The sequence below is a fragment of the Octopus bimaculoides genome, chromosome 7 (genome assembly GCF_046866305.1).
Source record: "Octopus bimaculoides isolate indiv1 chromosome 7, ASM4686630v1, whole genome shotgun sequence".
Taxonomy (NCBI): domain Eukaryota; kingdom Metazoa; phylum Mollusca; class Cephalopoda; order Octopoda; family Octopodidae; genus Octopus; species Octopus bimaculoides.
Window position 1 is genome coordinate 15,273,386 of NC_142934.1, and position 24,382 is coordinate 15,297,767.

At 36.3% G+C, this 24,382-nt stretch overlaps 2 protein-coding genes across 26 annotated transcripts in view; one reads left to right on the top strand and one right to left on the bottom strand.

Moving 5' to 3' along the window:
• Positions 1 to 4,316: 4,316 nt before the first annotated feature.
• On the bottom strand, positions 4,317 to 18,877 carry LOC106867393 (ethylmalonyl-CoA decarboxylase). 16 transcript variants are annotated; one of them, XM_089354841.1, is made up of 4 exons: positions 18,454 to 18,877; positions 10,090 to 10,187; positions 7,790 to 7,899; positions 4,317 to 6,092 (listed from the first exon to the last, which is right to left on the bottom strand). In XM_089354841.1, exons 1-4 carry the CDS (start codon positions 18,640 to 18,642, stop codon positions 5,419 to 5,421), a joined length of 1,071 nt encoding a protein of 356 aa, XP_089210967.1. In that variant the 5' UTR covers positions 18,643 to 18,877; the 3' UTR covers positions 4,317 to 5,418. The 16 variants fall into 16 exon arrangements, with proteins under 16 accessions (XP_089210967.1, XP_089210970.1, XP_089210974.1 ...); XM_089354844.1 differs by lacking the exon at positions 18,454 to 18,877 and adding an exon at positions 17,614 to 17,744; XM_089354848.1 differs by lacking the exon at positions 18,454 to 18,877 and adding an exon at positions 15,498 to 15,875.
• LOC106867392 (fatty-acid amide hydrolase 1) overlaps positions 13,243 to 24,382 on the top strand; it is a 30,063-nt gene continuing 18,923 nt past the window's right edge. For 2 of the 10 annotated variants that reach the window (XM_089354838.1, XM_089354839.1), the window contains exons 1-3: positions 16,435 to 17,104; positions 22,120 to 22,353; positions 23,426 to 23,539. In XM_089354838.1, the coding sequence (XP_089210964.1) occupies positions 22,126 to 22,353; positions 23,426 to 23,539 (342 nt within the window). In that variant the 5' untranslated portion in view covers positions 16,435 to 17,104; positions 22,120 to 22,125. Of the gene's footprint in view, positions 13,382 to 14,067; positions 14,208 to 14,738; positions 14,953 to 16,434; positions 17,105 to 17,578; positions 17,714 to 18,046; positions 18,187 to 20,496; positions 20,518 to 22,119; positions 22,354 to 23,425; positions 23,540 to 24,382 lie in introns of those variants that run through there. The other 8 variants (XM_014912250.3, XM_089354840.1, XM_089354837.1 and 5 more) reach the window with 7 other exon arrangements.

The window sequence follows — 24,382 nt, forward strand, 5'->3', positions numbered from 1 at the left end:
CAAGGTCAACTTCACCTTTCATCTTTTTGGGGTCAATAAAATAAGTATCAGTTTAAGCACTGGTGTTAATGTAATCGACTCAGCCCCTCCCCCAAAATTACTGGCTTCATGCTAAAATTTCAAATTATTATTATTATTATTATTATTACCATTATTATTATTATTAATAATGTGGCAAGCTGGCAGAACCGTTAGCATACTGGACAAAATGTTTCGTGGAATTTCATCCGTCCTTACATTCTGTGTTCAAATTCCGCTGAGGTCAACTTTGCCTTTCATCCTTTTGGGGTTGATAAATTAAGTACCAGTGAATCACTGGGGTCAAATTAATCTACTAGTCCCCATCCCCACAAATTTGAGGCCTTGTGCTTCCAGTAGAAAGGATTATTATTATTATTATTAGTATTACTGTTGTTATTATTATTATTATTATTCAGTAGTTTTATTTTTATAGCGTGCTTTCACTTCACTACTGAGTGCAGCTCTGTGCGCCTTGGGTATGTGCTGTGGTTTGCTGTGATGCTCTTATGGTTACTGTATTGAAAGTGTTTTGCGTAGGATGTGTGCAGTGCCCAGTAGTGCAATTTTCTGTATGTTATATATACTTGTAAGTCCTGGTGTTTTTGTTATGCATCATCATCATCGTCGTCGTCATCATCGTCATCGTCATCATCATCATCATTATTATTATTATTATTATTATTGTTGTTGTTGTTATTATTATGGTGGTGGTGAGCTGGTAGAATTGTTAACACGTCTGGCAAAATGCTAAGCGGCATTTCATCTGTTTTTACATTCTAAGTTCAAATCCCATCAAGATCGGCTTTGATTTTCATCCTTTCAGAGACAATTAAAGAAGTATCAGCTGAGCGCTGGGGTTGATGTAACTGACTTACCCCCCCCCCCCCCCATCCTCTGAAAACTGTCGGCCTTGGGCCAAAACTTGAAACTAATATCTTTTATAGATATATTATAGTTGTAAACACTGTTTTGACCTTGAAGGAAATAACACAATCATACAGATAATATATGTATGAACTTTTGACTCTACCCTTTGGTGTTTAAAATTCCACTGACTTTCATTAACTCAACTAGTATCAATAGTTGTAAACTATATCAACACATTAGCATCTGGTTATGTTTTTATAAATTCTATGAAAGTAGAAATAAAATATTTATCTAAAGTAAATACCAACAAGACTGAGTAGCTTTCTATAGGATTTTTTATGAGTTTATATTGGGTTGGCAACTAAGTTCCTGCCAGTTTTTTTTAAATTTAAATTTTTCTAAAGGTTTAATAAAAAATAACAACTAATTAATCAATAATGTATTCATCCTTGCTGTTCACAACTTCTTCCCAACGTTCAACAAGATTTTCAATATCTCGTTGGTCGAAATCACCTGATTTTGAATCGAAAAATTGATCCAACCATGCTCTCAATCCTGCATCAGTACCGAACGAAACTCTGCACAAAGCATTTGAAAGAGATCGAAAGAGGTGGAAATCCGTTGGTGTCAAATGAGGAGAGTGTGGCGGGTGTGGCAGCACTTCCCAGCCATGCGTTTCAATGGCTTCCTTGTCCATATTGGCGATATGAAGGTGGGCGTTGTCGTGCAGCAGAAGAACTCCATGCTGCCGATTAGGTCTTTACTTTTGAAGAGCCATGTTGAGTCATTCCATCTGTTGAACATAGAGTTCTGTGTTGACCATTTGTTCCATTCAAGCAATTCATACACAAGAATTAAAATCTTGGAAAATTAGCAAATTTAAATCTCAAAAGCCATCTATTGCATGTAATTGAATCTGATGAGTTGGCTGAGAGAGTTTAAATAAACGATTGCAGATGTTGTTTTATAGTTACACTTCTTAAAATTCAATTTTTTTTCTCACACATTCACTTGCAGTGTTTGACTTTTCCTCCATTGTGTAAAGTAAAATGAAGGAGGGAAGAGGGGTAAGATTTTTTTTTTTTCTTTAACGTGAGTTAGAAAATGTTTCAGAATGTAGAATATGATAAAATGATGAAAATTATGAAAAAGAAAATACATATCATTTTAGTGGTTGTTGCTATTCCAAAAGTACGATGAGTGGGAGTGGGGTGGAAGGATAAACATTTAAAAGACATGAATTTTTAAGACTTTTGTTTTTAAAAAGCTTCCCTTTATTGTTTTGCCATGCATGAAAAAAAGAAAAAATCCTGACAAAATTGGGCAAATTCCAACATATATGGGACAGCTATTCTGAAGGAATTTCATTTCTCCATCAGATGACAGCACATGAGCTCTGGTCTTCTCATAGGTCTTTGCAATGGCAAGAACTCATTCTTTTGGAATGCCTTATGCTCAAAGGATCTTCAACATTTTGTAACAATGGATGCTGTCAAAATGCTTTGCTGAAGTCCACAAAGGTTATAATGGCAGGTAGCTGTTTTGATTTAACTCTTATGATATGCCTCAGGACTAAGATTTGAAATGTTGTGGATCTCCCTGGTCTAAATCCACTTTGATTTGGCCTCAGATGGCTATCAAGCACTGGCTGATGTAAGTGTGATGATATTTTCCTCTGCTTACATCACCATGAAGTGGGTTCCACAAGATTAATTTAGATGCTTCCAGTTCAGGGTGGCACACACAACGACCAGATAGTCGCAGCCATCTTTGCCCAATCTTCTCTCTTTCAGCCGGTCTTCATAGTGGTATTTATTTTTCATATGTTGCTGTCATATCACATTTAGAACCATTTGTAACGTCCTTGTGCAGCATCCATTTAGCTTGTTTGATCATTTCTTTACCAGTGTCCATGTTTCATTATGATATAATAGCACTGATTCAACAGGTGCAATGAACAGCTTGCCTGGGCAATTTGGAGTTCCAGACTTTCTTTAGTTTGTGACAGACTGTCCATGCTTATTTAATCAACCCTGAAAGGATGAAAGGCAAAGTCAACCTCAGTGGAATTTGAACTTCGAACATAAAGATGGGTGCTACTAAGCACTTTGCCTGGTGCAGAAATGATCTATCTGCCAGCTCACCTCCTTATTAAGAAAAATAATATTGACATGTTTCTAATAATGGAGCAGGAACATCCAGTTTTATATATGCATATTTTCATAGCTATCCTGAGGTGTGAGAAGAAATCAGATGTGTCCCATATTATTTAATGTGTCGTCTTCTTTTTAAAGATAACAGGATGAGATACGAGAGATATTTGCTGAGTTTAATTTTTAGGTCAAGCAGCCACTTGGAACTCACATTGATTGTATAGATTACTTTGATAAGTTAGATAACTATGTGTAGTTTAGCCACTAAATATAAATGTAGACACCTTGGACAAATATCTTCTATGCAAACTTCGGCTGGCCAACAACAAAGTAGATGAAATTTAGAAAACTCAAACAACACTTCTTTAAAAGAAACCTGGAATTTTAAATTCCTTTATAATTGTGTGGTGTAGTTGTAGACATGGCTGTGTGATTAAGAAGTTTGCTTTACAATCACATGATTTCTGGTTCAGTCCTACTGCATGGCATCTTGGGTTTCTAATACAGCTTTTGGCCAACCAATGCCTTGTGAGTGAATTTGATAGATGGAAACAATATAGAAGCTCGCCGTGTGTGTGTACATTACTTTATATCAGACTAATTAGAAAAGAGTGCTCAATACATGTTGTAAAGGATGCTTTTCTTTTTAACTGAAAATGAAATAGAAGTTTGTGCTACAACCTGAGTTTCATGCTATTGCAATCTTCAGTTTCAATTAAAAAAAACTACATATATTCTACATATTAACAATTCTTGGTTGGCATTTTTTTGACAATTAGCGTATATGTTTTCATCCATGTGCATTAACTACAGCATTAGAGCACATTAGACCTTATTTCTAGCAATGTTTTTTGACACCCTAGTCACATTTAGTGACAATTATAATTCTCCTTTTTTGTGAAACATTGCAGACTGGTGTTTATATTAATTTTATACACACACACACACATATACACAAGAGGCTGCTGAAAAGTTCCTGGCTTTAAGGGTATCACAAATGGCCTGGTTGAAGGCCCAACCTTCTGAGTTCTTTTACAGAGGTTAGAAAACTGAAGGAACCCTGCAATGAGTATGTGAGTCTTAGAGGGGAATATGTTGAATGATGTCATAATTAACTGATCCTCCTGTATTTTCTTTTACCCAAAGGCAGGAACTTTTCAGTGCCCCTCATATATATATATATATATATATATATATACATACATACATACTGCAGGAAATGTATTCTGATAAAGTGCCTTCAGATTACGATTTTTTTACGGTTACTCTCCAAAAGTCTGTGAGACATTTTATTCAACAATGACACAGGACAAAAACAGAACATGATTCAATGAATTCTTCAGTTCATGATCTGGTAAGTTCTACCATCAAGCAACAAGTGGAATGTTTTGAAGAATTCATGAACATTGGAAAACGTATATTATTGACTGATTTGTTAAAATCACTGAAGAAAAATAATGATTAAAATAAAATGGAAAAAACAAATGAATGTATTTGACAACCCAATATACACATACACACAGAGATCCACTTACAGTTTAAAGTGTGTATATGTGAGAGAGAGAGAGAGAGAGAGAGTGAGAATGTATGTGTGTGTGTGTGTGTGTGCATGCGTGAAATTTTATATACATAAATACAAATTGTATTTATTCAGAATATATTCCACAAATAATTTCATTCCATTTCAACCCATTTCAAATATTCTACATTATTTACAGGTATAATAAACTCTCTTTAACCCTCAGCACATCGTAAGTGCATCATGTCACAGTATGAATTTTCTACCCTGTAGTAACAGGGTAGGGGAAACAATTCTAGAGAAAATGCAGTGTGCTTAAGGTTAGCTATCATGTATTCATTTAATAAGGCAATTTTCAATGTTTACAATCTTAGAATGTTCAGTACAAACATTTCACAACCAATTATTTTAACAGCATTCGTTTTACATGTAATAGTTAATCTCACAAAATTTCTATTTGGAAACTATTAACTGAATAAAAATAAAAGAAATAAAGAGAATCTTATTTTTAAATATTACGGAGACGTACTTGCATAGCAAGTGACCTGATCTAAGATCATGTATTAAAACAAAAACAATTGCAGCATGGAAGATGTTTATAAGTCATTTAAAAACACATGAAAACCATTAGATTCACTTCAACATATAAATTTAATTTGTCAAAATATTTTCGTCGCTCTGAAACCGGGACCTGTTCACTGATAAAATAACAATTAGTTCATAGTGTGTGTGTGTGTGTATGTATGTATGTATGCATGCATGCATGCACATACATATGTATGTGAATCTAACGGTTTTTGTGTGATTTTTAAATGACTTATAAACACCTTCCATGCTGCAATTGTATTTTCAAATGAATTAAGATTTATGTTTTATATTTTTCTTTAGAGCTTCTAGAAATAAAGGACCTCCCCATAATTTTGAAAAAAGTTTTCTTTCATGATTTAAAGATGACTGAACGTCTTCTGTACCAGCATGGCTCACCATTGATTTAATTGACCTTGTCACAGAAGAGTGACCACGACACCTCTTACTCAACCATTCCTTGGCTGCTTCTATTGCATTTTCACCATCTTTGACAATATGGTCAACAAGACCAAGTGCCAGTGCAGTTGAGGAATTAATTATCTTTCCAGTGCTAAATAAATCTAATGCAGAAGTGTGTCCAATGAGTTTGACCAGTCGAGTCCCTCCACCCCAGCCAGTTATCACGCCCATATGAACTTGAACAAATCCAATCTTTGCTTTTGGTGCCATGATTCTAAAGTCACAGGCAGTGGTTAACTCAGCACCACCTCCTAAAGCAACTCCTTCAATTAATGCCACACTAATAAGTGGAAGTCTACTGAGTTTAGTGAGGGCATTTTGCATCAAAGATGACATTTCTTCACCAGAATCAGTCATATTTGTAACTGCCTTTAAATCACCACCAGAACAGAATGTATTCGCAGCTCCAGCCATCAGCAATCCTTTACCAGATTTCCAGTTTTCTAATTCATTAATGGCATCAAACAGGTCCAACATCATCTTTCCTAAAAGAAAAGAAAACAAATACATATAACAGAAAAAAAAACTGCAAGCATATATTGGTTTTATCTTAGACACATGCAGAGCCAGTACCCTAGGCCAGCCCTACAATGGGGGCCTCCAGTCAGGGCCAGGTTAAGACTCATTGAGCCCTTAAGCCCTTAAAAGATTTTGGTGACCCTATATATATGTAATTCAAAGAATAAACAATGAGAAATCATAAAATCAATTTTTATATTTTTAAATGAATCAATACTAACAGTAAGATAGAAAAAAAAATGCTTATTTTGTATCCCTCCACTTTATTTATATTTGAAAAGTTTACTCCTACTTTTTATAATTGCAAAGTCTTTGACCAGTTTCTCAATATGACACCATGAACATTTCGAAATTATATTTCCGATCATATAAAACACTTCAAACATTATTTTAGCAAGGTTAAAGAGATTTTTTTTTATGCTGTAAACCATTCACCATTCCTGAGGTGCTGCTACTTCCCTTGACTCCCTAAGCATGTGATTATATTGCTTAATGGTTAATCCATCATTATTATTTTCAAATTTTACCAAGGTCGACTTTACCTTTCATCCTTTCGGGATCAATAAATTAAGTACCAATGATAACACTGGGTTGATGTAATCAGCTAGTCCCCTCTCCCAAATTTCAGGCCTTGTGATTGTAGTAGAAAAGCTTATTATTATTATTATTGGTGGTGGTGGTGGTGCATTATTAGAGACATGATTTTGTGAGAGTTCAAATTCCACCAAGGTCGACTTTTCCTTTCATCCTTTTGGGGTTGATAAATTAAGTACTAGTCAAACACTGGGGTCAATGTAATTGACTAGTTCCTTCCCACAAACTTTGTGTCTACAGTAGAAAGGATGATTACTAGCTTTATTGTATAGCAATATAATAGGTACATTATGGTCAAATGGTTAATAAGTTCAGTTCACATCTATGATGCTTTAGATTCAATTCTACATTGTGGCTGAATGTCATTTTGTACAGCCTCATGCTTGCCCATACTATGTGTGTGAAACTGGGTTGCAAGAAACAGCATAGAATCTCATCAGGTGGAGTGCGTCTATAATTCAAAAGGATCAGCCCTGTCACACACTGTATCATGTTGATTCTATGTGAGAGTTATGTTAAGGGTTTACATGTCTGTGGACATGCACTTAGTCACTTGCACATTAATTCAGTTGATTGAAAATTGAATTCTCATTGTTAAACAACAGAGACCCATTCATCACCATTACCATGTAATAAGTCTTTGGTTTTATTTTGTTCCAAATTCTTGACAATAAGAATCAGTAAACGGCAACATGCTGGTAGAATCATTAACATGCCAGGTAAAATACTTAGAGGCATTTCATCTGTCTTTATGTTCAGAGTTCAAATTCCACTGAGGTCAACTTTGCCTTTCGTTCTTTTTTTTTTGGTGGAGGTGGGGGGTCGATAAAATAAGTACCAGTTGCACACTGGGGTGAATGTAATTGACTTACCTCCTTCCCCGAAGTTGCTGGTCTTGTGCCAAAATTTGAAACCATTAAGATTCATTAATGGTCTCCAGGTTTTAATTTAATTCCTATTCAACCTTCTTCAGATATATCAATTGTTCAAGGCTCTATCAACTGCCACAACAAAATACTTCATTTATATTGAGAAAAAATATTATTAAAGTAATAGTGTGTCTACTCACCTGAGAAAGCATTTTTATACTGAGGTTGATTCAAAGTAATTTGGGCAATCCCTGATTGTTCATCTTTTGTCAGATCAACAGACCCTCCAGATAATTTTGAGAACTTGAGCCTAACATTTTCAGGAAGAGAAAAAGAGTCAGCAGAATGATGGTAGCCTACAAAACAAAATGAAATAAATCTCAAAAAAATGCATATATTTTTTTACAGATTAGTCAGAAAAGAAAGGATATTGCCTTTTATTAATTTTTGTAATCTTTCTTTGCGACTGGATGGAAAAAGCCTTCAGAAGACACTATGAGCTCTGGACTGTTACAGTAGGCAACAGCATTTCAAAATATTGAGTCTTAAGTGCTAGTATAGTATGCGGTCTACCACGTTGTCAAACAGTATAGCCAGTGTTATCTACCTTAAATGTTCAGTTAATAAAGAAAACCAATTTTTCCCTTATACGGATATGAACAATAAATTAAACTGCAAGCTTAGCCTGAGTGAGATTTTAGAACTAATATTTTTCTTTGTCATGGATATACCATTGACTACAGCAGTGACTCTAACAGGAAAATCTAAAAATACAATAACTGATTGGTTCAATATGTGCCGCGAGGTATGTGGAGCCATAGTTTATCATGAACGACAAGGGAAAATAGTTGGAACAAACGATAATCCCATTCAGATCGACGAAGCAAGATTTACTGGTCGACAAAAATACAAGTGAGAAAGATTGCTGAATGGTGACAATGCTCCTCTCTTCGAAGACAGTAATGCAGAACAACAAAACGAAAGGAACCATGGATGTAGACTTGATCGGCCATAGGTTTTCGGTCTCAAACAAAGCTCAGACTGACGATGCTTTTGTGTGGAATGGTATGACGGGAATAGTCTGATCCCAATTATTGAGAGAGAATGTGAAAAAGGTTCACTAATTCATTCAGATGAGTGGCCCGCTTATAATAATTTAAATGCCATAGGTTATCACCATCTGACAGTGAACCATCAACGACATTATGTGGATCCAGTGTCCGGAGTACACACTCAGGCCATTGAGTGATCATAGTTAGATGCTAAAACTATGATTCTGAAAAAAAAAAATGATCTCTGAAATATCTAAAGTTTTTTAATTTCTGAACTATCTGAAAGATAAGATAGATAACCATGTTTGACACCCTGGTAGACCAGATACTATACTAGCACTGAGTTTTAGAATCACAGACTTAGTTCAAATGCTTGCAACAAAGTGGACAACACTAATGACACCTAGAGTCCAGGTGATCATGTTAAACTAGGTGATAGATTCTACCACCCAAGAATAGGTACAGTACATCTGATAGTCGTTCACTCAGTTTTATTTATGAGGCATGGTTAAACCCAACACTATTACAGAAAACATTTACCCAGAGCACCTTGCAGAAGGATCAAATCTGGAATCACATAATTGTAAAGTGAATTTCTTAACTACATGGCAATGCTTCCACTTATACAAGAAGAAATGTCCTCCACAGCAGAAGTGTTAACGTCGCTCCCCCTGATGAAGAGCTTTGGCCTGCAAGAGTCTTGTATCAATGCCACATAAAAAGCACCACTGCTGTAAAATGGTTAGCATAAGGAAGGGCATCCAGCTGTAGAAACCAAGCCAAATGATACTGGAACCTGGTGCAGCTCTCCAGTTTGCCAGATATGGTTGAACCATTCAACCCATACCAGTATATGAAAAGGACGTTAAAGGATGATGATGATCAAAGATTGGTCTGAAGTCATAGGCTCATAAAGCTGGTTACATATATATATTAAGGGGGTGCTGAAAAATTTCTGGCTTTGGGTAACAGAAAACCGAAGAGGATCAGTTAATTATGATTTTATTTAAAGTATTCTCCTCTCAGATTCATACACTTATTGCAGCAGTCCTTCAGTTTTTCTAAGCCCTGTGAAAGAACTTAGAAGGTTGGGCCTCCAACCAGGCCTTTCATGATACCCTTAATGCCAGATACTTTTCAGTACCTGCCTCATATATATATATATGCTGCCATGGGTTGGACGGTTTGACTAAAAACTGGTAAGCTGGAGAGCTACAACAGGTTCCAGTCTGATTTGGCATGGTTTCTACAGCTGGATGCCCTTCCTAATACTAACCACTCCAAGAATGTAATGGGTGCATTTTACGAGCCATCGACATGGGTGCCAGTTATGTAACACTGGCATCAGCCATGACTACAATCTCCCTTGGCTTGACAGGTTTTCTCAAACACAATATATCGCCAAAGATATAAGTAAATAAGTAAAAAATATTGTTGTTACTAGATACCATTGTATATTACTGGTTTTATTGCTCCATAATTCCATAAGTGATGTATTCTTGCTGTCTTTCCATGGAAGAACACTGACTTCAACATAGTAATAGATCTTCAAAATAAAACAGAAAGAATGAATCAACAACAAATAAATAAAAAAAATCGTTTCTATTACAGGCACAAGGCCTGAAACTGTGTGGAAAGTGGGTACTCAATTATATTAACCCACAGTCCTATACGGGAACCTATTTCATTGACCCTAATTCCTTGATGGAATTTGAAATCAAGATGTAAAGATAAATGAAATGCTACTAAGCATTTTGCTTGATGTGCAAGCAATTCAGCATGCTCACGACCTTAATAATAATAATAATCATCATCATCGTTTAACGCCTGCTTTCCATGTGAGCATGGGTTGGACGATTTGACTGAGAACTGGTGAACCAGATGGCTACACCAGGTTCCAATCTGATTTAGCAGAGTTTCTACAGCTAGATGCCCTTCCTAACACCAACCACTCTGAGAGTGTAGTGGGTGCTTTTACATGCCACCTGCACGAAGGCCAGTCAGGCGGTACTGGCAACGGCCACGCTCAAAATGGTGTCTTTTACGTACCACCTGCACGGGAGCCAGTCCAGCGGCACTGGCAACGATCTCGCTCGAATGTCCTTACACGTGCCACCGAATAATAATAATAATAATAATATGCATGTTGTATATATAAATACACACACACAAGTGGGTGCTGAAAAGTTCCTGGCTTTGGGTAAAATGAGATACAAGAGAATCAGTTAATTATGATTTTATTCAATGTATTCCCCTCTCAGATTTATGCACTCATTGCAGCAGTCCTTCAGTTTTCCCAAGTCCTGTAAAAGAACTCGGAAGGTTGGGCCTCCAACCAGGTCTCTGTAGCAGCAATGACCTTCAAATCAGAGTCAAATTTCGTTCCCTTGAGATGTCAGAGGGGGCCACATCAGGAGAGTAAGGTAGGTGGTCTACCAATTTGAAGCCAATTTTCTGTAGAGTTTCATGTACTGTGTGTGCTGGTACATTGTCCTGCAAAAACAAGGCACCACAGCTCAGCTTTCCATGGCGTTTCTGCTTCAAAACATCCTGTTGTTCATCCAACAGAGACATGTAGTATTCTGTGTTATAGGTACAACCCTTTGGCCAGTATTTTATGAGGAGAACTCCGTCTTTGTATCAGAACACTGAAACCAGAATTTTTCTAGTTGACTTCTGGGTTCAAAACTTGCGACGTGGTAAACTATTGTGGCACCACTCCATTGATTGCTGCTTGGTCTAGGGATCATAATGATCAAGCTAAGTTTCATCCATGGTGACTAAATGAACCATAAAAATAGCCTCTCCTGCTGCAAACTGGTTCAAAATCACATTCAGGCATTTCGGCACTCATTTTGTGGAAAGCTTTCTCATGTCCAGAATGTTGTGGATGGTGTGGCCAACTCTTTCATGGTAAATGCCCAGAGTTTCATTTATGGCTTTAGGAAGAATTGAATTACAGGCCTGTATTTATATAATACATTTCGAAACAAATAATATAAACGAAAAAAAATTAATAAAACGTATCTATGAATCTGATCATAAAATTGCCAACTAACATAAAAAAAATTAGGTAAATTTTCAGATTAACACCTGCACGATCTTCACTAGGGTGTTAGGGTTATGGTTTTAGAGTCAGGGTTAGGGTTTTAGGGTTAGTTTTAGGGTTACGGACGGAATTCCTTAACCCTAAAACCTAACCCTAAAACCCTAACCCTAACATCCTAGTGAAAATAGTGCAGGTGTTAATCTGAAAATTTACCAAACATAAACCGAGAGAAAGAAAAAGTTAGCAGCAGGAACAAAATTGTAGCACACACACACACACAGACGGAACGCCAACTTCAAAAGAACTTCCCCGTTCCAATCACGTTCTCTCTGTCTCGGTTTTTCGCCGACTTGAAAAGAAAACCCTTCCCCCCACCTCACATATATAAAGATATTTTAAGGAAACCGACGATCTTCTTCTTCAAATGTAAACAAAAGCACGTGCTCCAGTTTGACAGTAACGGTACTCATACCGTAATTTTGCCCACTTTCTCAGTATTTCTTTATCTATATTGCCTGTATTAAATAATAATATACAGATGCTTTCACGCTAAAAGATTTTTTTACCTGTATTGTCTCTATTTGTCATTAAATAAAAAGTTCCGACACATCTACGTAACCCTAAACCTAAAACTAACCATAACGAATATTCACAGTAAAAACCTATCGTTACGTAGATGCATCCGGACCTCTGTATTTAAGTAGGCAATTTTTATTTTATTTTAATTTTCCAAAAAGAAAAAGAAAAGATTCAGAATCTCCGTAGCCGAATGTGGGTTTCTGTAAAAAAAGATAAATTGTTTAAAGAACAGCTATTAACATACTTTCAGAAAAATATCCCCCAATTATTAGTTTACAGTTAAGCCTGAAAAAAAAAAAAAAAAGTTGAATCACAATGTAAATAGTATTATTTCAGAATTATGATAGGAGGGGCCCGACAATAAAGTTTCCAAATTCTTGATAGTTTTTAATCAGATTTTTTTAATGCGCTCACTGGTTAGGGTTAGGTGGTGTGGACTCGCTTTTGCTTTGCCCATTTTATGATGTGATATTTCCCGTTCAGTCACAAAATTTGACATAATAGTATATATCAGTTATTAACTGACTATTTTTAAGAAAAAGGTTGTGAAATGGTCTTCTTACAATTCGCAGACGATATTGTCGGGCCGCTTGTATCATTAATAATATCTGACTGATAAAAATAAATTATCGTCTGACACGTTTGTTTATATTCGCGAGTGCCCGTTTTCCGTATAATATTTTTTTGTTGTAAAATATTTAAAATTAGATGAATCTTCCTAATTTTTGGCATGCTTCATTTATTTTGGATATATTTCCCATTTTCGTAATTTTTTAACAAGTAATCGCCATTTTCTTGGAGAGGTGCACTTCTAAAGAAGCGCCAAAATAAAAAATCGGCTTAAACAGCTGTATTTTAGACATCAAAATATATATTAGAAAAAGAAAGCTTTACTGAATTCAGTAGAAGTCACATCCCATTGTTAATTTCTTCACTTATTCTTCACGCTGTGTATATATGGTGTAATTTTACAACCTGATCTGATGTTGGCAGAGCGTGTATTGGTATTTCAAAATATAAGTTTTATTTTGTAGGCTTTTTACTCGCATAAAGTCTATCAGCCGGTTATAACATTGAATGTTTGTATCATACACTTGAAGCCTAAAGTAGTGGTGAGTCTATTTAATCGATTATACCCGGTCCCTATAATCTGTTCCGTGGCTTTGTATTAGAAATCAGCATTTACATCACAAATATTCTCAAAAGTTGCATCTCATTTGACGAAAATAGTTACACCGAAATATTAGGTTATAAACAACGTATATTCGACACCTACATCACTCACTTTTCTACTCAATAAGGCAAATATGCTTTGCAGTATTTGTTCTAGCTCTTGACATTGAGTTCAAATACTGTCGAGGTCAACTTGATCATTCTTCCTTCCAAGATTGATAAAATAAAGTACCACTCAATTAGTGGGTGAGGGGGGATGTACTCGGCTGGCCTCCAACCCCCAAAACCAGGCCTTGTGTATGTATTAGAAACAAATGTTATTAAAATGTTTAGAATGGTCCCTGTTCTGAATTATCCTATCGTTAATTCCTCTCTACAATCGTAAATAATAGTACGAAAATGTGGCATAGCGTCGAATGATGTTTATATATGGATACTGTCTTTGCCTAATATAAAACAACACGTCGTAATCATTGGATATTCGTGTTTAACGGATTAGACGGCGAGCAGAATAAAGTTTGAATAAAAGCCTTCTTTGAACTAGTTTATGACAGTCCCTTATAAATTTTTTTTTTAAAGTCAGGCGGTTCAATGAGAAGACAAAATCACGAAACTTAAAACCAACTCACTTGTGTAATAATTCCAGATTACCGGGAGGTAACTTGAAGTCTACACAGTTATATGTAATTTACAAATTAGATAGTTTGATAAATTTCAGTGCACGAAACTCTGTCCTTGAGCCACACTGTTCCCGGTTATTAATATGTATGTATACGAGTTCTATTTTCCTGTTTGCGTTATCTAATTTGTAAATTAGATTGATCTCCCTTGGCTAACCTACAAACCCCTATTCCTCCTTGTTCCATATAGATAGATTCATTCAAACATGCAGCTAGTATTGCCTCTACTTTCGATTCGCCTGTCCATCCGATTTCTGATTTCATATTCTGCCGAGATCAGCTTTTCCTTTCATCCTTTCGGAGTCGATGAAATAACTACCTGGTGTTGATATAATCGGTTAACCCACTTCCCCAAAATTCCAGGCTCCTATGCCTATTGTACAAAGGATATATTAAATAAAACATGCGAGAAATTCACGATAGATTTACAGGCTTTGACAGTAGCTGAGGCATTCGTATTAATTTCTTTTAATTTTTTTTTCAAGCGATTTATATATGATTTGTAAATTGTTGTATGATTTATACAAACGTAGCTGTTTTTGAGGTATTGTACGAACATTTTTGTTTTGTATAAGGCAAGTTATTGACTAATTGTCATCATCTCTATTATTCTTAGGTTAGTGCTGTTTGGTCCATGTTATTTTATGACCGGACGGACTCCCTAACAAAGGCATTCCTGACGTATGCGTCCCGTCCCTACTTTGGACAAGATTAACACTACTCAAATTGTGTACCCCTTCCAAGACGGTAGGGTGCAGTCTGATGAACATTTGACTCATATTTCTAGCTTGTTGAATGACGTTTATTTTCTTTAACCCCCAGACCATCAGGTATACCTACCATCAAAACATTCCTTAAATGTCTTTCGTCTTGTTATTTTTTTTTAAATTTACGTTCTTTTTTTAATGATAGTGTATCTAGGATCACATTATCTTATGCGTCCTGCTGTTTTTAAAACTATAGAGTGTAATTAGGTACTACTCAAGCAGAGCGGACCCGAACGCGCTAGCTAGTCGTGAGTGGTCGATCCTACGAAAAGTGCGCGCGGGCGCATGAATACATGTGTGCGCGCGCGCGTATGCAAATTAGTAAATAATTTCTTTTAAACAAAGTAAATAATTTTTTTAAAATTACTTTTTTCTTTTCTAAACAACGTAGATAGGTAGAAGGAATAAAAATAACACACTATCTGTTTTTGTTAACTTCATACATTTTTTTTCTTTTAATTAAATTTTGTGAACAAAATAATTTTTATTTTCTAAACAACGTAAATAAATTTTAAAAAAGGTGCACATTGGGATTAGACACTGAGGGAAACTTGATATGCTAGAAATAACAGCTAAACGCAAAAAGAAAAAAAAACTGTAACCTTTACCGTTCTCCCACGAATTCCCACACTTCATATCGTAATAATCACGGTACATTGGCTCATCAATATGTGACCATTTCATATTACCACATGATCCACTTTTATATTTCAGTCTACGTTTTATCCGTGACCAGAATGGGCCACATATCCGTGAAAATCGTAGTTCCTGGCTCCACATTTTCAATGATTGCAGCTTCTAACGTTTCAGCCTTTCTATCAGTTATAATGTTGCAGGTAGCCCTTTTTCTGAGTGACATCGTAAAAGCCTATCACACAAAACTTTTCAACCATTCTGCCAACCTCATATTTCCTCTTGAAAAGCAGGCTTTCATCCACTTGTACAACGTGGTTCAGTCCACCTATTTTTTTCTTATCTTTCAGTAACATGGCTGAACATATTTCTCGGCAGTATTCGTACCATTGAATGGCCGTGTCGTTGCTAATATAACAGCTAAACGCGGACAATCCAAATCTTGCATTTACTCAGAAAGTTGAACTGCGAGTTTCACGCTTTTTACCAAAAATTTTCATTTGACGACGACAAGTAGATTTTTTTTTTTTTTTGTGCAATTAATTTGTTTTCTTTCAAAAAATCCAGAAAGATATCCCCCCTTTAACCTTTTCCATAATTCAACACGAGGTGAAGACATTTTCGGAATATGGGCTTCGAAAAATTTGCGCGGCACACTCAAAACTTAAGTTCAATTGTGAACAATATTGGCGGGAAGAGGTCAAGAAAGAAGACGAGCCCTTTACAGAGAGAGGTCAAATTAAGAGGAACTGGTAAAACCAAGCCCGTCTTTCCATTTCAAATTGGTAGAGGGAGGTCAATTCCTCTTTCTTCAACCTCTCTCTGTAAACGGCTCTTCCTCTTCATTGACCTCTTCTCGCCAATATTACCAAAATGTCTTCACCGTGTTGAATTATGGAAACAAATTAATTTCACAAAAAACAAAAAACAAAAAAAAGAATGTACTTGTCGTCAAATGAAAATTCAATCTTTTCAACGTGCTATTGACGGAGTTATTTGGCGATGTAATTCATGCAGTAAAACAATCTCTATAAGGAAAAATACTTTTTTAGAGAAATGCCACTTGACAGTGTTTACACTATTTCAAATAATAGCAGACTTTATATCTGAATTGCCAGTAACTTGTTCCATGAGTTGAAACAATATTAGCAACGACACGGCCATTCAATGGTACGAATACTGCCGAGAAATATGTTCAGCCATGTTACTGAAAGATAAGAAAAAAATAGGTGGACTGAACCACGTTGTACAAGTGGATGAAAGCCTGCTTTTCAAGAGGAAATATGAGGTTGGCAGAATGGTTGAAAAGTTTTGTGTGATAGGCTTTTACGATGTCACTCAGAAAAAGGGCTACCTGCAACATTATAACTGATAGAAAGGCTGAAACGTTAGAAGCTGCAATCATTGAAAATGTGGAGCCAGGAACTACGATTTTCACGGATATGTGGCCCATTCTGGTCACGGATAAAACGTAGACTGAAATATAAAAGTGGATCATGTGGTAACATGAAATGGTCACATATTGATGAGCCAATGTACCGTGATTATTACGATATGAAGTGTGGGAATTCGTGGGAGAACGGTAAAGGTTACAGTTTTTTTTTTCTTTTTGCGTTTAGCTGTTATTTCTAGCATATCAAGTTTCCCTCAGTGTCTAATCCCAATGTGCACCTTTTTTAAAATTTATTTACGTTGTTTAGAAAATAAAAATTATTTTGTTCACAAAATTTAATTAAAAGAAAAAAAATGTATGAAGTTAACAAAAACAGATAGTGTGTTATTTTTATTCCTTCTACCTATCTACGTTGTTTAGAAAAGAAAAAAGTAATTTTAAAAAAATTATTTACTTTGTTTAAAAGAAATTATTTACTAATTTGCATACGCGCGCGCGCACACATGTATTCGTGCGCCCGCGCGCACTTTTCGTAGGATCGACCACTCACGACTAGCTAGCGCGTTCGGGTCCGCTCTGCTTGAGTAGTACCGTGTAATTATGAGGACCATTTAGCTGCAATTTCTAACAGGTTTAATAACCCCGTAGAAGTTCCCTCGTTGCCAACTAAATTAGATATGATTTAACGATCCACTTACTTTTAGGGTGTTATTTAACCCCATGTCAACTCTCGTCAAATAGACCTTTGATTAAAGATGTTCCAGCTGTGATTATCCCGTTAAGTTCCTTAAAATGCATGTAAGACCACATCGTCCATTGTGCATCTCATTTTTCAAGTCAGTAGAATATGATTTGTGGGGGGGTTGACTGCTATTTGTAATTGCTCTTTTTGTTGAATGTTATTTATGTGGGCCACAATGAAAAAGTTGGACTAGATGTTTTATTGCGTCTTATTGACTTTCTAATTGTTTTAAAGTTTAAATCTTGCTGGAGCTCACTCTATTTCTGTTCTCATTTTTGTTCCCTAGTTTGTGAGATAAAGTACTAGCAACAGACAAGAGGACATTCTCTTGTTCAAAAATATTTTTGGAAATAAAATAGTATGTCGTCACTTAAGAAACAAATTTCATGCTGTCAAACTCTGGCAATAATCAATAGTTGTATAGAATAGAAACATAAGATAAATATAAGCATTCAACAAAACAGGATAGTGCAGCTGTAGCTCTTAACATCACATTGTCTCGTAGCTTTTCTATAAATTTGCAAAAGAGGTAAGTTAAATATTTATATATACATAATGATGGAAACAGATCAGATGGTCTTGCCCTCTGTCCCTGGGTTAGAGGTCGGTGCCTCATCTGGGTTGCCACATTCTGTGACTCTTTTGCTCCCTCCCACATTCTGGATGCTGTAGTAAATGGGAGGGTCACTGCTTCTGTAGCCAAACAGAACAAAACCCTGAAGTATTGGGACCTGACACTGAATTATCTCTTCCAACCTGTGGCGTCTGAGACGTTTGAAGTGGGTAGGCCACTAACCGTGAAGTTCTTGTCATCCTTGGCAACTTGGCTCACCGAGGTGTCGGGTGATGTTGGGGAGGGTGCTTGGCTTTTGCAATGCCTTAGCTTTGCCATCGCCTGTGGTAATGCTGCGAGCGTGCTGGCTTGCTTCTGTGGGTTCCGTTGATCTTTGTGGTGTGCGACCAATTGAAGTATTTGGACCTGCATTGATGCCTTTTTCTTCTCTTTCTTTTCTTTGCCTTACTTCTGTAAAAACTTATATGATGGAAGAAACATGACTATTGTTTAGGATTTGTATTTTAATGTGGCTTTATATTATTCATATATCATATACGTGTCGTATCTTCTATATTAATAAAAGCAAAATTCTGTCCGTCAGTTTGGAACCCCTCTATCTCAGTCTGGACATATTGTACATTTTTGCACTCAGGTTGATCCCGGGATTGAAGATCTGCCCTTCATTTGATTCTTGAACACCCAGCATTGGGATCTGACTTAAAGCCATTTGGGCTGCTATTTCTAGCAAGTAAAGCGACCATGAGAGGTTTCAAATCTGTAGTACAAGAGTTACCTCCCTTAGCTTTAAGTTTTAATGTGGAATTTAGTGGGGAGGGGGGTTCGACAGTAGTCAGACTGTGGCCACGCTGGGGCACTGCCTTGAAGAATTTAAATCGAACAAATCATCATCAGTTCTTTCTTTTTTGTGCCTGGTACTTTTTTTTATTATTCCCTTTTACCGAACCGCTAGGTTACGTGAATGTAAACACACCAACACCAGTTATCAAGCGGTGGTGAGGTACAAACACAGACACAAAACTACTATATATAAATACATATATATATGTATTTAAATTTTCAAAGAACTCCAAAAATTTGTGAACTCACAAGTTTTTCATTTAAACTGAATTTAAAGTAATACCATATTAGTAGGGTACCAATAAATGCTTTATTATAATTACTCTCTTTAGTTTTGGGACACAGGCCCGATTAGCCCCGCACAGGAGCTAGCTTAAAAGTCCACATGGAATGCAGCTTTTTAAGCCAGTATGTAATAAATCTCATATTGACTAAGTTAAATATCAATATCGACAGACATCTGAAAAGTATAGACACCATATTTTTGAAAGGTTAATTTCTAGAAACAAAATGTCATTTGATGCTATTAAAAACTGCACAAAGCAGTTTTTAATGATTTGACTCTGTTAGGCATTGAAGTAACGCGTTAGGTCTGCACAAAGGGCAATTACTTTAGGATGTTTAGTTAACTTAATTTCTAAAAACACTTAAAATGTTTCCTAAAAATTTTTACAATGTGATCTGCAACAAGATGAAGGCAGTTGCATTTTTACGAAGAAATGACCTTTTAGATGGTGGAGAAAATGTTGCACCATGTCATTGTTGTGGTAGAGAAGTGAAATAAACTTGAAAAAAAAAAAAAGGGTGAAATGGTGAAATTTTGCTAATTTTGTGTTGCAAAACTTGCAGCTGCCAATCTTGTGTGATTTACGTGCTTATTTTAATTATTATGTTGTTTAGCCTTGGTTTCTTATTATTTACTAAGACCTAAATGAAACCTGATTTTATTATTATTATTATTATTATTATTATTATTATTATTGAAACAGTAAGAACTTTGAAAGAATATATTTACAATGCTAAGTATGTACGAAAGAGTTTATTAAAAATTTGCATAGCAATTTGGTAATAAAGATGAAATACAAATTTGAATAATTTTAATGATGAATTGTGTGAACAGTTGCTCGAAATGCGTGAACAGCCTAAGGATTTTAAGAAATTGGAAAGTAAACTAACATGTCATCTAAACTAAGTTGTAGGTCACAGGCCAAAGTAGCATAAATAAAGTATACAGTGACAGATGTCTGTTTACTGTCAGTGTAAATTGATCTTATTGTCACACAAATAAATTTTATTTCAGTTCATATTTCTTTGTAATACTTTTGGTGCAATCTCATTCTGTATTGTAAAGTTTAGTTTGCACTACTTAATTCCGGTAGAGTAATAAGAATTAGTTGAACAGAAGTACTTCACAATGGTAATGCTATCAGAAATGAAAAGAAAAATGTATATATTTATACACTATCATCATCTCCATTTTAACGTCCACTTTTCAGTGCTTGCATGGGTCAGGTGGATTTTTCCATGGTCAGATGCTCTTCATGTCCTCAACCCCCACTTTTATTTTCACAGAAGATTGGAAACAAAGGCGACTGCTTGCATAACAGTGACACTTGCTTGCAAACTTCATGCAAAATCATGGCTAGGAGACAGTAAAACACACACATATGGCTTGCTTCTTTCATCTACCAAATCCATTAACAAGGCTTTAGTTAATCCAGATGTACAGTAGAAGATGAAACTAAACTTGAGACCATTTTGGTTAGGAAACAGACTTCTTACTGCTCTGCTACCTGGACACGTTAGCAGTGTAACTTGAGGTTATTGGATGTTTTGAGTCTTTCAACAGTCAGACATCCTCACTCAGGCAACCCACCCAGGGTTGTTCAAACCCCAGCTTATGTCCCTGTAGCTGTACCCACAGTAGTTCTACTCCCTCCACGGTTTCCATCTGATTCACTGCAATTTTTGGAATGGCATCTGCTGCTTTGGTAGCCAAATGTTGACCTTCAGCCAACTGGCCTCTATGATGCCCAGTATGTTATACACTTAACAGAGGAATTGATCTGAAAATTCTCATTAAGATCACACTTTGTTCCTCATTAGCAATGCATGTATTCCTCCCTTTCCTTTCCTTCTTCAATATGGTCCTCCCAGAGAATAAAAATCACTTACTCGAACATTTCCAAGATTAACACCATGTCCGGCTTTTGTGATTATGAAGCAACAATCTTTGGGAAATTCCGTTTTTTCCCCTTGTCAACTTTCAGCTTCCAGTCTTGTACCTTTGTTAGTAGGTCACATGAGGTAGCTGTAGCAGTTGATATCAGCTTCATTCAAGCCTTGATGAAAACGACGGTCTTCTTCATTGAGCAGAGGTACTTACAGTGGCTAATCCTACTGAAGATAGTGTCCTCTGTGGCCTTCAACAATCTAGACATGGTACTAATGGTAGTGCCACTTACCGAGGCTTTCGGACATCTGCTGGGGATCAATTGGAGCTCTCATAGTTGTAACTTACAGTGCTAGTTATGTATCTATTTAATTCCATTTAATTATCACCTCTGCCTTAGCGAAGACAGAGTTATTATTTTCAGTCATATTTGTTTGTTTGTTTGTCCATAGACAAAATATCTCAAGAACTGCTTGATGGATTCAGATAAAATTTTCAGGGATGTTTGGCCCCATGACTGGCTAGAAGTGATTAGATTTTGGGATCGATCCAGTACCAGACAAGGATTCTGAATTACTTTTTCGTTTTTTTTTTACTTAATTTTTGAAAGCGATCGGGTTCATTTTTAGTATTCTCGTTTGTGAGAGCAGTCAAGTTTATATCAAATATTCTCATTTTAAAAATCATCTCAGGCTAATGGTTGAGAGGATGTTGATGTTGCCTTGGCGGGGGTTTGTGCTCTCTGAGTGCTCTTATTTATCTATTTTAAAATTTGTCTACTCAGGTTTGTCAGTATGAAATATATCCTTAGGTTATCTTCTTTTCACACCTCCTCCACTCATGCTTGTTTTATTTTTATGTCTGTTTATTTTCAGTGAGACATGGAAAACGTACTTCGTAAATACTGCCAGCTATATATACCTGCAGAGGTATATCCTTACATAGAACCAGGTATATATGCAATCCTGTTGGCATCAGGTGGTGCTTTTCTGGTAAGTTTTATCAAACGAGTACACATGCACCTGAAAGTTAAGGCAGCCGTAAAGGATGCCCGCAATAAACGTGCAGAACAACTAAAAGCATTGAAAGAGAGGTTACAGAAATCAAGTGTGAGTATTTGAAATACAGGTCTATCTATCTCTCTCTCTCTCTCTCCCTCTCCCAAGATTCCACACAAGCCAGGAGGCTGCACCAGGCCCTAATCTGATCTGGCAGTGTTTCTACAGCCGGGTGCCCTTCCTAACGTCAACCACTCCAAGAGTGTAGTGGGTGCTTTTTACATGCCACCGGAGCAGAAGCCAGTTAGGGCGGCACTGGCATCAGCCATATTCGAATGGTGCTTTTTATGTGCTACCGGCACGGGGCTCACAACTACAATTTCCATTTGATTTGATTTTGGTATTGCTGATGTTGATGTACTTGACTCAATAGGTCTCCTCAAGCACAGCATATCACTCTATGATCCAAAGTACTTTTAAATGGGCTGGTTATGTGGCACTGGTGTAGGTTACATCTGTGGACTCACTTTATTTGCCGGGTCTTCTCAGTCACTGCATACCTCCAGAGGTCTCGTCTTTTGTCATTGCCTCTGTGAGGCCCAACGTTCGAAGGTCATGCTTCACCACCTCATTCCATGTCTTCCTGGGTCTTCCTCTACCCCAGTTCCATGTTTATTTTATCAACCATGAGATGATAAAAAGCAATGTCAACCACTTGGTGAGATTTTGAACTTTGTAACATAAGAGGCTGTAATTAATTATAGCCAGAATTTTCTCTGGTGTTAGACTGATTCTGTCATTGACCAGACTCCTTAATTACAAATAATAATTAAATCCATATTCGTTAGTCTCAATAAAAAGATCAGTATCTTAGCCTCATTATCATTTATAAGTTCTTAGGCTTTGTAAATATTAATCTGGTATATCCCAATTGAAATGCTAGCATGATCTGTTGTGCTACATCGTTTACTCCATAAGGGAACTAAAAATTTATTCTAAATATGAAATGGTGAATCATTAAACTGCAGATAAGAAACTCTTGCGCTGGCAGGAAGGCCTAAACATAGTCACAATCCCAAAACAGAAAATAATATTTAAAATGTTGAAATGCTGTTCTTTTTGGTGGGGGTTTCTTCCTTTTAATTTTCATACAAGACCTTTTTTTTTTGTTCATGTCTTTCAGCTAACAGAAGAAATGAGAACCAGAATTCTATCATTAGATGTTGTTGAACTCCAGAAGCAACTCAAAGATCGTTCATTAAAAGCAATTGATGTTCTTCAAGCTTATCAGTACAAGGTTGTTGTTTTTTTTTATTTTATATCTCTTTTTCTGGGGTTTTTTTTAAACCTTTCTTTGATTGTATTTTTTATGTTTCATTGTAAAACAAGTTTGAAAGATGCACTACTGAAATTTTGAATCCTTCTAAGAAGAACCTCCACCTATTATCGGCTGGCATTCTGAAAGGTAGGTTATGTGCAATGATTACTGGTAATTTATCATTATCATCATCATCATTTAATGTCAGCTTACCATTCTGGCATGTGTAGGATGGTTTGGCAGGGAACCAACCAGCTGCAGGGTTGCATTGAGCTCCAGTGTCATCCTCAGCATGATTTTTCCAACAGGATGCCCTTCCTAATGCCAACCACTTTACAGAGTGTACTGAGTCCTTTTTTTGTGCTATTCACACTAGTGAGTTTGCCATGTAACTTGCAACACAGACAAGAACAGGAAAATGGTTACAAAAATTAGAAGTAATACATTTCTAAATCTCTCAAGAGAGACTTAAGCACTGAAATAGTATATCTTTGCGAGAGGTAAACAGACTCTTTCAAACAGCCAGTCGTGCTACTTCAGGCTGATGATGAGCAAAGACTCAGAAACATGTCCCTGAATGCAGGCTAGGCTGGGTGGAGGAGTTTGTCTCCCCCTCGCAAAGATAAAAGGACACAGGAAATGTGTCAAGGCCAACAGGAAGCGGTCCAGCTTCCTAGGGCTAAATAGCAGTAGTATATTCCCTTATTGGGACTGTCACGTTAAGTTGGCAGTATACAACTACTTTATCGCATCACTACTGCTTAAGTCTCTCTGAGAGATTTAGAAATGTATTATTCTAATTTATATATATATATATATATA

Bases quoted from the DNA above. Each gene is read 5' to 3' on its own strand.
- LOC106867393 (XM_089354841.1), bottom strand. From the start codon at position 18,642: ATGCAGGTCCAAATACTTCAATTGGTCGCACACCACAAAGATCAACGG. The intron at 10,188-18,453 runs GTTAGTGGCCTA...TTTATTTTGAAG, and splicing joins AGGATGACAAGAACTTCACG to ATCTATTACTATGTTGAAGT. The intron at 6,093-7,789 runs GTGAGTAGACAC...CTTTTCTTTTAG, and splicing joins GTATAAAAATGCTTTCTCAG to GAAAGATGATGTTGGACCTG.